The 14,449-nt window shown below is 42.2% G+C and overlaps 1 protein-coding gene across 2 annotated transcripts in view; it reads right to left on the bottom strand.

The window, feature by feature from the left end:
• lims1 (LIM zinc finger domain containing 1) overlaps nt 1–13,754 on the bottom strand; it is a 118,778-nt gene extending 105,024 nt beyond the window's left edge. The window contains exon 1 of one of the 2 annotated variants that reach the window (XM_033022636.1): nt 13,432–13,754. In XM_033022636.1, the coding sequence (XP_032878527.1) occupies nt 13,432–13,460 (29 nt within the window). In that variant the 5' untranslated portion in view covers nt 13,461–13,754. The remainder of the gene's footprint in view (nt 1–13,431) is intronic. The other variant, XM_033022637.1, reaches the window with a different exon arrangement.
• Nucleotides 13,755–14,449: the final 695 nt, after the last annotated feature.

Genomic DNA, 14,449 nt, shown 5'->3' with positions numbered 1-14,449 from the left:
GAGAAGAAACAATATTTGGATTGATAGCCTATGATCAGAACTTTGGATGTAACTATGTATAATAAACTATGCATATGAAATACCACATTTCCCTTCCACAGATGCTGCCAAAACTACCAAACAGTTCACAGCCTAACTTAATCAAAGATGAATTGTTGGGCCCTGGGGAGTTAATAGAGCAAAGGGATCTAGGACCACAGGTACATAGTTCCCTGAAAATGATGTACAGGAAGATGGGGTGGTCAAAAAGGCTTTTGGTACATTGGCTTTCATCCTTCAGGGTATTGAATACAGAAGTTGAAACGTTATATTACAGCTGTACAAGACGATCGTGAGGCCACATTTGTAGTATTGTATTCACTTTTGGTCACCTTGCTATAAGTACAATGTCGTTAAGCTGGAAAGAGTGCAGAGATTTACGAAGATGTTGCCAGGGCTCAAGGGCCTGAGCTAAAGGAAGAGATTGGATAGGCTAAGACTTCACTCCTTGGAGAGCGGCCGGCTGACAGGTGACTTTTTAGAGGTGTATAAAATCACGAGGGGAAAAGACTCCGCCCAGGGTAGTGCAAAAACTAGAAGACATTGGTTTACCGTGAGACAGGGAAAATTTAATAGGGACCGGAGGGGCATCTTGTTCACAAAGAGGATGGTGGGTATATGGAACGAGCTGCCAGGGGACTTCCATGAAGCATTTGACATACACTTGGGACAGGTACATGGATAGGAAGAGTTTAGAGGGATATGGGCCAAACATGGGCAAATGGGACTAACTTACATGGGGCATCTTAGCCAGCATGGATGAGTTGGGCCGAAGGGCATGTTTCTGTTGTAGGACTCATGGTCCTTTCAATAATTTTGATTTATAGATGATAATTTTGCAAAGTTTTGTTTAAAAGCTGACATGTGTGGACTACACAGTACTATTACTTGGTTGAAAAACACATCTTCAGACTAATATTTTTACATTTCTTAATTCTGGCAGCAGGCCACGTCGTAATACTGTGATCTCTCGTGCCTAATACCCCAGTTATTGCAATTCAATAATGTGATTTCCATGTTTTATTTGCTTCCAACTGTTATGTGCAGCTGTGACCATAGAAACACCAAACATAAAGATTCTATACTTCAGGAAATCTGTTTCTCTTTTAAATTGGCGACATTTTAATTTCAGCTGAAGATTCTGCACCATGATTATATTAAACTTTCTTTTTAATCTGTTAATCTAAATTTGCAATCTGTAATATAATAAGAAAGAACTGCAGATGTTGGTTTATACCAAAGATAGTAACTCAGTGGGTCAGGCAGCATCTCTGAAAAATGGACATGTGTTGCTTCAGGTTGGGAAGCAAGCCTGAAGAAGGGTCCCAACCCGAAACATCACCTATCCATTTTCTCCTGAGATGCTGCCTGACCCACCAGGTTACTTTGTGTCTATCTTTGTAATCTGTAAACTTGAAATAAATGGATTTGCTATGCTGCTACAAATCTGTTTTGCTCTTTCTCCAATTTACATTATCTAATAATCAATCTATACCTTGTGTATGCAACGTTATTTTGTGGGCATATTTTTCCTTTCAAAAACTACAATTTCCCAACCCCAATAATTATGCCTGATGCATGTGCATCAGAATTTTGAAAAATATACATGAAAGCAGAATTCCATCAGCATTATTCACTTATCCAACCAATTCATGGCTATAATCACAATTTCTGATTCCCTAAACAACTAACATTGCTTTTTTTTTAAAATGTTGAAAGCAACAACTATGCAATTTGTTGTGGAAAATTTGAGTATTTAATGCAGCATGAAAAATGTATCTTCTGGTTATGAAATTGTTTTAAAATGTTAATACAGTAATGCTACCTGCCTTTCAATAAATCATTGTTCAGTGGCACAGTAAATTAGAAAAACAGTCTTTTCACCAGTGGGAGCTAGATTCAAATACAGTTATGAATAACACACAATTTCCTGTCGGTGGCACTTTAACCTTCTTGCAGAGTACGTTTTAAACTGAAGGACTGGAACGAGGCCAACTGCAGATTTGTTTAAAAAAAAGAAAAACACATGCAGAATTAATCTAGATAATAACAAGTCTGTTAACACCAGTGCCAGAGAAATGGTTGAGGCTCCAATTAAAAAATGAAATCACCACATACACAAAGGAATTAGAAAATGTAAAGGTATTCAAAGCCAATCTCTTTTGACTGTTCACTTCAGATAAGCAGCCTTTTCTGTACATGTCCTCCCACCCAATTTTCAAACACAATTTTTGTCTCATATTAACAGTACCTTTAACAATGAATGAAATAGTTTTATTGCAATATAGTTGAAGTTGACTCATAACCAAGGTGCCCTAGCATGCCCAGAATTGAATCAAGCTACTACAAGCAAAAGAAAAACAAAAAAGTCCTGTAAATTTTCAGTAGGTCAGGCAGCATTTGTGAAGAGTGTCAAGATGAATGTTTCAGGCTCATTACTTTTCACTAGAACTCGCCGATCAACATGAAACATCAACTGTTTCTTTCTGCATGACCTGCTGAATATTTCTAGCATTTCTGCTTTTATTTTGGTTTTTAGCAGCTGGAATTAAAAAATATATATCCAATGTCACACCAGAGGACAAAGACCAAGAGGTACATCCAACATCAACGATCCCCGTATATGTTCTTTGAGAGCAGAGCCACCAGAGGTGATGGCACGCTTGTGTAATGTGGCACTACAAACACTGACTGTGGAAGCCACAGTCTCATCTTGTTAAAGATGGCCAAAAGTAATGGAACAAAGAGTGAAGCAGCAGATGTTGCTGGCATCTCAGGTCCAGCAACCATAGGTACTGGTAGTAGTAGTAGTAGTAGTAGTAGTAGTAGTAGTAGTAGTAGTAGTAGTAGCAGGAGGAGGAGGAGGAGGAGGAAGATCAAAGTTTAGTTGATGAGAATGATGAACTCAGTTCAGTGAGAGAGAATGAGTTACTGGGAAATAATGCCCCTGTCCCACTTAGGAAACCTGAACGGAAACCTCTGGAGACTTTGCGCCCCACCCAAGGTTTCCGTGCGGTTCCCGGAGGTTTTTGTCAGTCCCCTTACCTGCTTCCACTACCTGCAACCTCTGGCAACCACCTGCAACCTCCGGGAACCGCACGGAAACATTGGGTGGGGCGCAAAGTCTCCAGAGGTTTCCGTTCAGGTTTCCTAAGTGGGACGGGGCATTAGTGTGGTAAATTAGATTGATGGGGATCCTCTGAGCTGGCATAGAATAAATGGGCCATGGCCAAATTCACAAACCCAAACATCCCTGGGATCATTCTCATATACCTCCTCTGGAGTCTCTCCAATGCCAGCACATCTTTCCTCAGATATGGAGCCCAAAACTGCTCACAGTTTTCAGTAGAATAAAACATGAAAACAATAGGAAAACGCAGCATCGATGATCACATCGGTTGATCTTGATAACTTGGAAGGATTGTGGATCTTTGTCGAGGAAAGCACAAGACAATTTGGATTTGTTCACATACTTACATGCTTTTTCAAAATCACATCAACCACATTGTGCATGGCATAAAAATAATTCCAAATATATATCACTTTGAGAGATAAAACACAACTATCCCAAAAAAGATTCTATTTAGTTGTACGATTTGAACTTCTTGTAATCAACAATTAAATACAATATTACCACTGATCTTTAAAACAAAAAGTACAATATTAAGAAGAGGTACTTTAACAAGACAGGACATATCATAGAGCTACCATCCAGAGAAGAGTTAAGTCAGCTCCCCCCCTATCTTTTCCAGATAGTTAAAATATCCTTAGATTTTCTTAAGATGATACTGCCCAACATTCCTTCACAAACACCATAACCAGTCATTCATCTAATTCCGCTTCTGGGATCTCACTATCTGTAAATTGGATGTCATGCATACCAACGTAGTGACTAAAGAAACTCCAAGTGATACGCTTCATAAAGATTTGGGGATATTTGATAGGCTATTGCTATTTAAGTGCTTCAATTTTATTTCTCAAAAAAATACCTCAAATTTTACCATTCTAGTGCATTCAAATCATAAAATCCAGCATTTCAATACGAATGGATTGTAAATTATAAAGAAAGCACCAAACATTTGTTAAATTACAGAGCCACCAGAGGTTAAGGATTTGAATATTTTTCAATTCAGTACAAGAAGCTGTTATTATTTATTCGTGTAACACCTTTGAAGTAAAATGCCCAAGCATACTTTAGTGAGAGTTGATCAAATAAGATGCAATAGCAAGCCACATTAACAAAAGTCCTTTAAAATCCAAAATATCTGATACAATGATGGAGAACTTTAGTGGGGAACTTCTAAAGGTTAGTCCCTTGGCAGCTGCAAAGATATATCCACCATGGTGGAGACCTTAAACTAAATCACAAGGGACTGCAGATGATGGAATACTGAGAGAGAAAAAAACAATCTGTTGGGGGAACACAGCAGGTCAAACACCATCTGTGGTTAAAGATTGAGAATGATTAAATTTAAGATGGGTTAAATAGGCAGAATCATAGTATTCAGCTTTAACACAGGATTGGGACAGACGAGGCCATGGAAGGATTTGAAAATATGACGAAGAATTCCAAAATCAAGCCACTGCTTTATTGGATTAATTGTAGGACAGCAAACACAATAATTATCAGTGAAAGGAGCATGGTGCCAGTTAGATGCAGAGCCTTGGATAAACTCATCTTTATGGAGGTTAGAGCAAAGTAAGTTAGCCACCAGCGTGTCGAAATAGTTAAGAAATAAAATACAAACAAATAGAAATAGGCCATATGATTTGTCATCAGCAAGATTTCAGTTGATCTTTTCCCTCATCTACTTTCTCTACATCCCCCAATTCCCAGTTCTGACAAGGGGTCTATGATCTGAAACATTAATTCTTTCTCTGTACAGACGCTCGTGGCCTGCTAAGTGTTTCCAGCATTTTCCATTATTAACTCCTCTGATTCCTTTCAGTGCAAAACTCCATCATTCTCAGTCGCAAATGTAAATTCAGGGAAAGTTGGGAGGTGAAGAGTTCCAAAAGTTTATCATCCTCCAAAGACATTTTGTCTTACTTCTGTTTTAAATTGTTACCCAATATCCTTATTGAAACCTGAAGTTTATATTAACCTTCCAAATTATTAAAGGTAGACAAAAATGCTGGAGAAACTCAGCGAGTGAGGCAGCACCTATGGAGCGATGGAATAGGTGATGTTTCGGGTCAAGACCCTTCTTCAGGCTGATGTGGCGGTGGGGGGGGGGGGGGGGGGGTTGTAAGAACAAGAAAGGAAGAGGCAGAGACAGTAGGCTGCGGGAGAGCTGGGGAGGGGAGGGGAAGGAGGGAGAAAGCAAGGACTACCTGAAATTGGACAAGTCAATGTTCATACCACTGGGGTGTAAACTGTCAGAGTGAAATATGAGGTGCTGCTCCACCAATTTGCAGTGGGACTCACTCTGGCCATGGAGGAGACCCAAGACAGAAAGGTCGGATTCGGAATGGGAGGGGGAGTTGAAGTGCTGAGCCACCGGGAGATCAGGTTGGTTAATGCGAACTGAGCGTCCTTCCGCTGCTGGACATGGGGGGCAGGGTGTGGTGGATACGCCCCTCAAAATAAGGGAAGGGATTCCACGCCAGTGGGCCACTTGAGTGGCAAGGGTGGGGGCCAAATTTACGAAATTTGAGCGTTGCACGTAGACTGTATTGAATAATTTGTATAGCCTCCGAAAACGTCAGATGATTTTTTTCGCACGATTTATGTATTGTATATATTTATTACCTGAATAAAGTCTATTTTGAAATTTTAAAAGCAAACTGAGCAGAGCGACGGGCCACAATGCACGTCGGCAGACAACAAGGGGTAATAACGTGCCCAACGTCGCCCTCACCATGATGGCCACCTTTGTGTGTGGCTGCATCAGGCAGAGCGTAGAGCCAAGGCACGTGGGCACCAAGTGTCACTACCTGCTGAGGTTCTTCCTGTCCCTGGAGTTGCGAAGGATGGGCCTGGAGCAGATGCCACGCAATGTGCCAGTCAGCTGGACATTGCCGCACCATCTGTCGTTCGTGGAAAGCTTCTTCTGGACCAACACCTTTGACCATAAATCCATCGGGCAGTGGTCAGCTTGGAACGTCCTGCAGGCATTGCAGGGAAATGACTTCATAGATCCTGTGGAGTGGTTCCTAGAGCAGACTGCCCAGCTTGTCTGGCAAAATGCCTCATCGCCAGAACTCACCAAAAAGCACCAAGACCTGGCTTGGCTGGCAGTGAGGGGAGCCCTCCCAGTCAGATGCTGCCTTCGGGATGGCTACTATGGAGAGGAGACGGTTGTGTACCTCTTTCCCCAAAAATTGTGATTTGGGGAACTGTATTGTATGTATGTATAGCCTCCAAGAACGTTGGATGGAGTTTTGTAACGATCATGTATTGTATATATTTATTTCTTGAATGAAGTCTATTTTGAAATTTCAAAAAGAGAACTGAGCGGAGGTGTTAGGCGAAGCGATCGCCAAGCCTGCGCTTGGTCTCACCGATGTAGAGCAGTTGACACCTAAAACAGTGGATGCAATAGATGAGGTTGGATGATGTTCTAAATTATTGTAGTAACTTTGGTATATAGAATGCATAGATCGTAGGACATCGATTCTGAGAAAATTTGGTAAAAGTACACAGCAGCACAGTTATTAATTATTATATATAGCATGATGAGTCTAGATGTATGTCTACAGTCATAAACACACATTTTAAAACTGACAATTTTTTCCACATCGGAAACAAAGCTCTTCACTATATCTAGGTACATACACCAACAGTGCATATACAGTTAATGAATGTGGAAGTTAAATCATCCACTTCTTCATATACATTTAATCTGGAATAAAAAATGTTGTACAGCTCTTCCTATAATCCTTCTCATAATAAACGGTTCCTCACAAGGTTATCAGCAAATGTGACTAATCACCACTTACTTTGTGAAATCAAATCCATGGAGCAATTTAGAAAGGGAAGATTCTAATCCCGATCACTAAAGACCCAACTAATTGTTTCCATGTTTTTACATTTTATCCGACACCTTTGCTTCTTTTAGCATTTTATGAAAAACTTCACCAGCTGCTTTTTACACATACACAATATCTCAGTGCATTTATACGCCAAATTTCAGATACAGATTCCTCAAGGAAAACCAGACTCTTTGCCACACAAAATTGCTGGAGAAACTCAGCGGGTGCAGCAGCATCTATGGAGCGAAGGAAATAGGCGACGTTTCGGGCCGAAACCCTTCTTCAGACTGATGGGGGGTGGGGGGAGAAGGAAGGAAAAAGGGGAGGAGGAGGAGCCCGAGGGCGGGCGGATGGGAGGGTGGGAGGAGACAGCTAGAGGGTTAAGGAAGAGGAGGAGACAGCAAGGGCTAGCAAAATTGGGAGAATTCAATGTTAATGCCATCCGGACGCAAGGTCCCCAGGCGGAATATGAGGTGCTGTTCCTCCAATTTCCGCTGTTGCTCACTCTGGCAATGGAGGAGACCCAGGACAGAGAGGTCGGATTGGGAATGGGAGGGGGAGTTGAAGTGCTGAGCCACCGGGAGGTCAGGTTGGTTATTGCGGACTGAGCGGAGGTGATCGGTGAAACGATCGTCCAACCTCCGCTTAGTCTCCCCGATGTAAATCAGCTGACATCTAGGGCAGCGGATGCAGTAGATGAGGTTGGAGGAGATACGGGTGAACCTTTGTCGCACCTGGAACGACTGCTTGGGTCCTTGAATGGAGTCGAGGGGGGAGGTGAAGGGGCAGGTGTTGCATTTCTTGCGGTTGCAACGGAAAGTGCCCGGGGAGGGGGTGTGCTAGGTAGGACTCTTTGCCAGGTAGGATATTTCCTTTTGTGTCATATTTAATTAGTGTACAATAACTTTTCAGTTTACATCTGATAATAACATTTTAATGGGATGTTTAGTTTAGAGATACAATGTGCATATAGGCCCTTCAACCACCAAGTCCACTCTGACCACTGATCAGCCATCATAGTAGTTCTATGTTATTGCACTATCGCATGCACTCCCTACATATTAGGGGTACAATTAGAGACCAATTAACCTACAAACCCGCACATCTTCGGGATGTTGGAGGAAATTGCAGCATCCAGAGGACACCCATGCGGTCACAGGAAAAATGTGCAAACTCCACACAGACAGCACCAGAGGTCAGGATTGAACCCGGGTCTCTGGTGCTGAGAGACAGAAGCTCTGCCTGATGCAGCACTCTGCTAGATGATTACTCCAGCTGTAGCTGTTTGCATGTAGTTGTAATGTTGTTAAATGACTCCATGACTTCTATTGCTGATAAATTTCAAATTCTCACATTTGAGAGCTTTATTACTGATCTTTTAACCCAAGTCATCAAGCTTCTTTATGCACTGAGACAGGATGGTTTCTAATTCCTTCAACAAACAACTGGAGAAATAGAATTAGTACATAAAACAAGTTTGAGATCTATCAAGGTTCTCATACCCTATCTAACAATCCTTTTACTGTTCTCATTCTTTAGCAACTGCATACTTTCCTTGATTACATAAACAAATTATCACTTTCATAGGATCTCTCAATAGATAAATAACATTGTAGCATGCTTTGTTTGATGAATCTTTTAACTACATCCATAAATCAATATCCAAGAAGAGATCGCCACAACTTAAGTAATTTGAAAAGTATAACATTGTTTTGAGGTAAAATATATTAACGTGTTTTGACATACAGGTACAAATGAACATGTCACATGGCATGGATACAATGTATGTTTCTGCAGAAGTGAACTGTAGGATCACAAAAATTACCCAGTGTAAAAGGCACGTTCGACATGTAATTACGAACTTGCAATAATCCCAAACGCACGTCCCTGTTGCGAAAAGGTTCGGCAAGCTTAAAAGCCCAACAAAACCACGATTGCTACATTCTGCATTAACAAATACCATGATATAATGCTTCTCAAAAAGGCTCACCAACAATCACATTGAAAGAACCTAAATCCCAAACGTGTGATTGGGGGACCATAATAATGGCCACCATTCAGCTATCAACTTGGAATGTTGGAAATGTTCCTGCTAACAAATAGTTTATTGTTCACTTAAAATCCAGAAAATAGAAGGCTCAGTGTGGCCCTCCTTAAATCATTTTAAGAATGGATAAAAAGTTATATCTTCAATAAGATTACAAAAAAATTAAAATACTTAAGAGCATCCTTTTTCACCCTAAAAACTTGGCAGCAACTCTGTTGTTACCTGTTCCTATACCACCTAACACTTGTCCCTATACCCCCTCCCTCACCTCCATCCAGGGACCCCAGTGGTCCTTTCATGGAGGACAAATGGTCAGGGGCATCTCCTCTAATCTCATCTATTGTATTCTGGGTTCCCGATGTGACCTCCTATACATCGGCGAGACCAAGCATAGGGTCAGCAATTGTTTTGGCGAACACTTGTGCGCAGTCCACCAAGGCCTACTGAATTACCCAGTGTAAAAGCCCCCCCCCCCCATCATCCCTTCTTCCCCCACAACCCACAGCCAACCCTTCTTTCCCCCATTCACGGCCCACCCCCCCATCTCTGTATCCATCTTGGAATCGCATCTCTCTCGCTCCCCCCTCTCACCTACATTCCTTCCTCTAGCTTCAGAATTCACAACTCTTCATTCTTTTTGTCCGACACCTTCTGCCTTTTCATTTCTGGCCTTTGTATAACCATCTGCCTATCAAAAACCACCCTCACCATTCAATTCTTCCATTTTCTTTCTCCCCCCCACCCCCTCACACTATCAGTATGAAGAAGGGTCTTGTACCAAAACGTCACCTAATCCATGTTCCCCAGACATGAAGCATCTGCAATTTATACCAATTACAATGATTGCCAGGACCTTTGCTTTAAATGGATTGTGTTGAATTGGCAAACCATGCCAAGAATGCCAATAGAGGTATAACTGTTAGTATTCCATTGCAACTATTACCCTTGTTGAAAGCACATAGTGAATGAGGGCAGGTCTAGGCTTGACACAAGTATCACCACCAGAAGATTTGGCCAACCGAGTCCATGTTGACCAGCGATCCCCTCACACTAACACTATCCTACAAACAACTTATAATTTTACCAAGCCAATTAAACTACAAACTTGTACTTTTTTGGAATGTGGGAGGAAACCGGTGCTCCCAGAGAAAATCCAGGCAGGTTACAGGGAGAACATACAAACAGCACCTGTAGTCAGGATTGAACCCAGGTCTCTGGCCCTGTAAGGCAGCAACTTTACCCCTGTGCCGCCCATTTTCCCTCCAACAGCTTTTTGTTTTCAGGTTGCTGTGAATAATTACTGAATTATTCCATTAATCAGTTTCCCCGTCTCCAGTTCAGTTTCAGCGTTATAGTGAATTAGCTCATTGTGTCTGACACTTTGTGTCTGTGCCTTAGTTTACTAAGACGACTCTGAGAGTCTGGAGGTGAATTACTCACAGCAGGATACCCAAGCTCTGACCTAGCCATTTAGCCACAGATTTGCACAAATTGCTGGAGTAACTCAGCGGGTCAGACAACATCCCTTAAGAAATTTTCAGTTCCGGACCCTTCTTTTGGCTTTTTAAATCACATTTGGCCTCATTGCATATTTTATTTCTATAAGGACTATTGAAATTTAATTGATCATTTCCTGATCGCTCAAGGCCTTTCACTCTCCATCACAAATACTGCTTACGTCCACCTCTATAATATCACCATTCCCTGTATCACCTCAGCCTCAGTTATTGTTCTGATTGTTCTGGTCAGCCACCATCTTTCACCCTTCACAAGCTGACGTTTATCCAAAAACCCGCTGCTCAAGTCCAATATTTCATTAGATCCTGTCCACATATCCTACTTGGGCAGTCGCTCAGGAGAAAGGATGACTTGCTTCACGCCAAGTTTCTGAATTCTGAGGGGACCAGAGACTAATGTAGGATGGACAGGAGGTACACTTCTTCAGATACAGTCACAGGGCTTTGCTGTAATCTTCACTCACAGACTCAGTGTTCCCACTACCAATCTCTTCCCCACTTTGAGTCGTCAGTAAAGATGCTGGACTTATCCAAGCACATCTTCAAATCCATTCCTCTGTCCATCTGGTAATCTCTTCCTGTGACCATCCAGATAGAGCATCTGGTCAAGGAGCCAGTGTTGGGCATGTGAGTGACATAGCTTATTCAACATATAAAACCGGCTCACAGTCCTATATTATCTTCCCGTTCACCAGTTTTTATTTTACAATTGTAAAATGATTTCAAATTCCTTTTCACTTACAAGCCATAGAGTCTTACAGCATGGAAAGAGGCCCTTCAGCCCAACTTACCCGCCCGGCCAACATGTCCCACCTACACTAGTCCCATGTTTGGCCCATATTCCTCTAAACCTGTCCTATCCATGTAACCGTCTAAACGTTTCTCAAACATCACAATAGCACCTTCCTCAACTACCCTCAGGCAGGTCATTCCATACACCCACCACCCTTTGTGTGAAAAGGTTACCCCTCAGGATACTATTAAATATTTCCCCTCTCACCTTAAACCTTTGTCCTCTGGTTCTCGATTCCCATACTTTGTTCTGCGTCTACCCAATCTATTCCTCTCAAGATTTTGTAAACTTCTATAAGGTCACCCCTCGTCCTCCTGCGCTCTAAGGAATAGAGTCCTAGCCTGCTCCACCTCTCCCGATAACCCAGGCCCTCGAGTCCTGGCAACATCCTCGTAAATCCTCTCTGCACCCTTTCCAACTTGACAACATCTTTCCCATAACATGCTGCCCAAAACTGAACACAATACTCTAAATACAGCCTCACCAACGTCTTATAGAACTGCACCATGACTTCCCAACTTCTATACTTAATGATCTGACTGATGAAGAACTTCAACCATACAATGAATCTGGAATCATTCATTTCTTCTTTACTTCTGTAACCTTGTGTTGTTCACAAACTGCCTTCTATTTTCGAACAAAACACAGGCTGCTTGAGTAACTCAGCGGGTGAAACAGAAATTGAACCGGGGTCAGGCAGCGTCTATGGAGGGAATGGACAGATGACATTTTGGATCAGGAGCATTCTAGTAAGTAGACATGCCTGGATTTTTTCCCCCTGCAGCAACATCTCCTGCATTACTTAGCAGCACAACTAGTAGATTGCAGCTTCACAGCTCCAAACAACTGGTTCAATCCTGACACCCAGTGATGTCTGTGTGGAGTTTGCAAAATCTCGCTGTGACCACATGAGATTTCCCCCTACAACTCCCAGACATTGTGGGTTGGTCAGCTAACTGGCTACTATGCAAACAAATGGCAGAAGATGGGAAAAGTTGACAGGAATCTGGGAAAAAATAGTTTACAGAGAAATTTAGTGAGGAATGTGATTGCACTGTGAGCCAACATGGACGCGATTCTCCAAAATAGCCACATTCTATGTCAGAAGCCAAAGAGGTACTCCAAAATGTTTTACTATTTTAAAAAGGCAGCATTCAGTGAAACTGAATTTCAAACAAAAACAAATTTTGTAAAAAAATAATAATTTAGTTTTAAATTATTAACACTGAAATTCACCCAATGTAATCATAATGAAAATGTCTCGTACAAGTTCATAGAAACATTTTCCTCCACAGTCACTTCTACAATTTGGCTAACTTCATTTTAAAGCTACTCAGCAAATGATTAGGAAGTGAATCTAAAAAATCAAAATAGATCACATCCTAATTTTTTTGCCAGAAATAAAAACTGATATTACTTATAGTCAGAGTTTTTCCACTTCTGCCTTCGCAGTGATTACACATCGTGATGAGTAAGTTTCTGGCTCCAATGTGTAATTTTTTTTCTCCTTATTTCCAGTCTGCTTCCTCAGCCCGTTATTGAATTTACTTCAAATGTGCACTTGGGGATATTGTTTTTTCTTAGCAAAAAAAAAATCACCATAAATCCCTCAGCAATGTTCATTGTACGCGAGGGAGGCATTATCTTAGGCCGCAGGTTATACATTTTGATACAATGTAACTTTTTAAAAAGATGTTAACATGTCTATTCTGGCACTTTAGGGTGTGGTGACTCTCGACTAAGTAACTCGTGTTAATCTCAAAACTTTGGGGTTAGCACATTGACTGAAATTTTAATGAATCTTCGATCGCCGGGTGAAGAGCGAGCAATTTAATACTGGAGCAGTTTGCCTCGTCTCCATCTTCTTTTGCATGAATTGAACAAAAACTAAACCTACAAGGAGAAAGCAATAATTTGAGCCATCGAGCTGTTGCCGCCGCCTTGGCTGCAGCCCTGGTGGCGCTGACACACATTTAAAATGAAGACAACTTCAAAAGCCCGTACAAGTACAATGAAAAGTGCACTCTTTTTTTCTCCCTTGGTCGTGATTTTTGTTTTACCTTCCGGTCATTCCAGCAACGGCGAACATTCCCCGTGTGTGTCAGGCTGAGTGCGGTGGCCGTGACACCTCCTCTCTCTGTCTCTGTCTCTCTCTCTGCTGTCGCTGCTCCGACCGCGGGGCCACAGTAATGGCGATGCCGCAGGCAATCCGGAGCCCGCGCCCGCGCCGTTAACCATTCACTGCCAAGCTGGCTCCGGCTCTAGCTCGCAGGCGACTCCCCGAGTGCAGGAGAAGCTTGGAGAAAGGGCGATTGATCGGCAAATTCACCAATGAACCTCGGCGGGAGGCTGCGTGACAATGCAATGAGCGAAATCACTTAAACATGCATAAAGTGGGTGTGCACATACACGCCTACTCAGGGAGGGAATTGCAATGGGAGCCCCTGATGTGAAAAGTTATTTTTTTTAATCTATTGCCCTCCACTGCCTCAGAAGGCAGTGGAGGCCAATTCTCTGGATGCTTTCAAGAGAGAGTTAGCTAGAGCTCTTAAAGATATGTCAAGGGATGTGGGGAGAAAGAGGAACAGGGTACTGATTGTGGATTATCACCCATGATCACAGTGAATGGTGATGCTGGCTCGAAGGGCAGAATTGCCTCCTCCTGCACCTATTGTCTATTGAACTGCCTGGAAAGTGATTGTTTAGCATGGTGGCGTTAGGTGCACGTGTCGCTTTACCTCCCCCCTTGACTCCATCCAAAGACCTAAACAGTCTTTCCAGGTGCGGCAGAGGTTCACCTGCACCTTCTCCAACCTCATCTATTGCATTCGCTGCTCTAAGTGCCAGCTGCTCTACATTGGTGAGACTAAGCGTAGGCTTGGCGATCACTTCGCCCAACACCTCCGCTCAGTTCTTTTTTTTCAAATTTCAAAATATTTATTTCTCGAAGAAAGTCTATATACAATACATAATCCTTACAAAACTCCATCCAACATTTTCAGAGGCTATATACACACACACAATACAGTTTCCCCAAATCACAATTTTACCCCACATCCTTGCCACTCATGTGGCCCA

The sequence above is a fragment of the Amblyraja radiata genome, chromosome 6 (assembly GCF_010909765.2).
Source record: "Amblyraja radiata isolate CabotCenter1 chromosome 6, sAmbRad1.1.pri, whole genome shotgun sequence".
Lineage (NCBI taxonomy): Eukaryota > Metazoa > Chordata > Chondrichthyes > Rajiformes > Rajidae > Amblyraja > Amblyraja radiata.
Note: the sequence above shows the minus strand (reverse complement) of the source record. Positions and strands in the feature narration are given on the sequence as shown.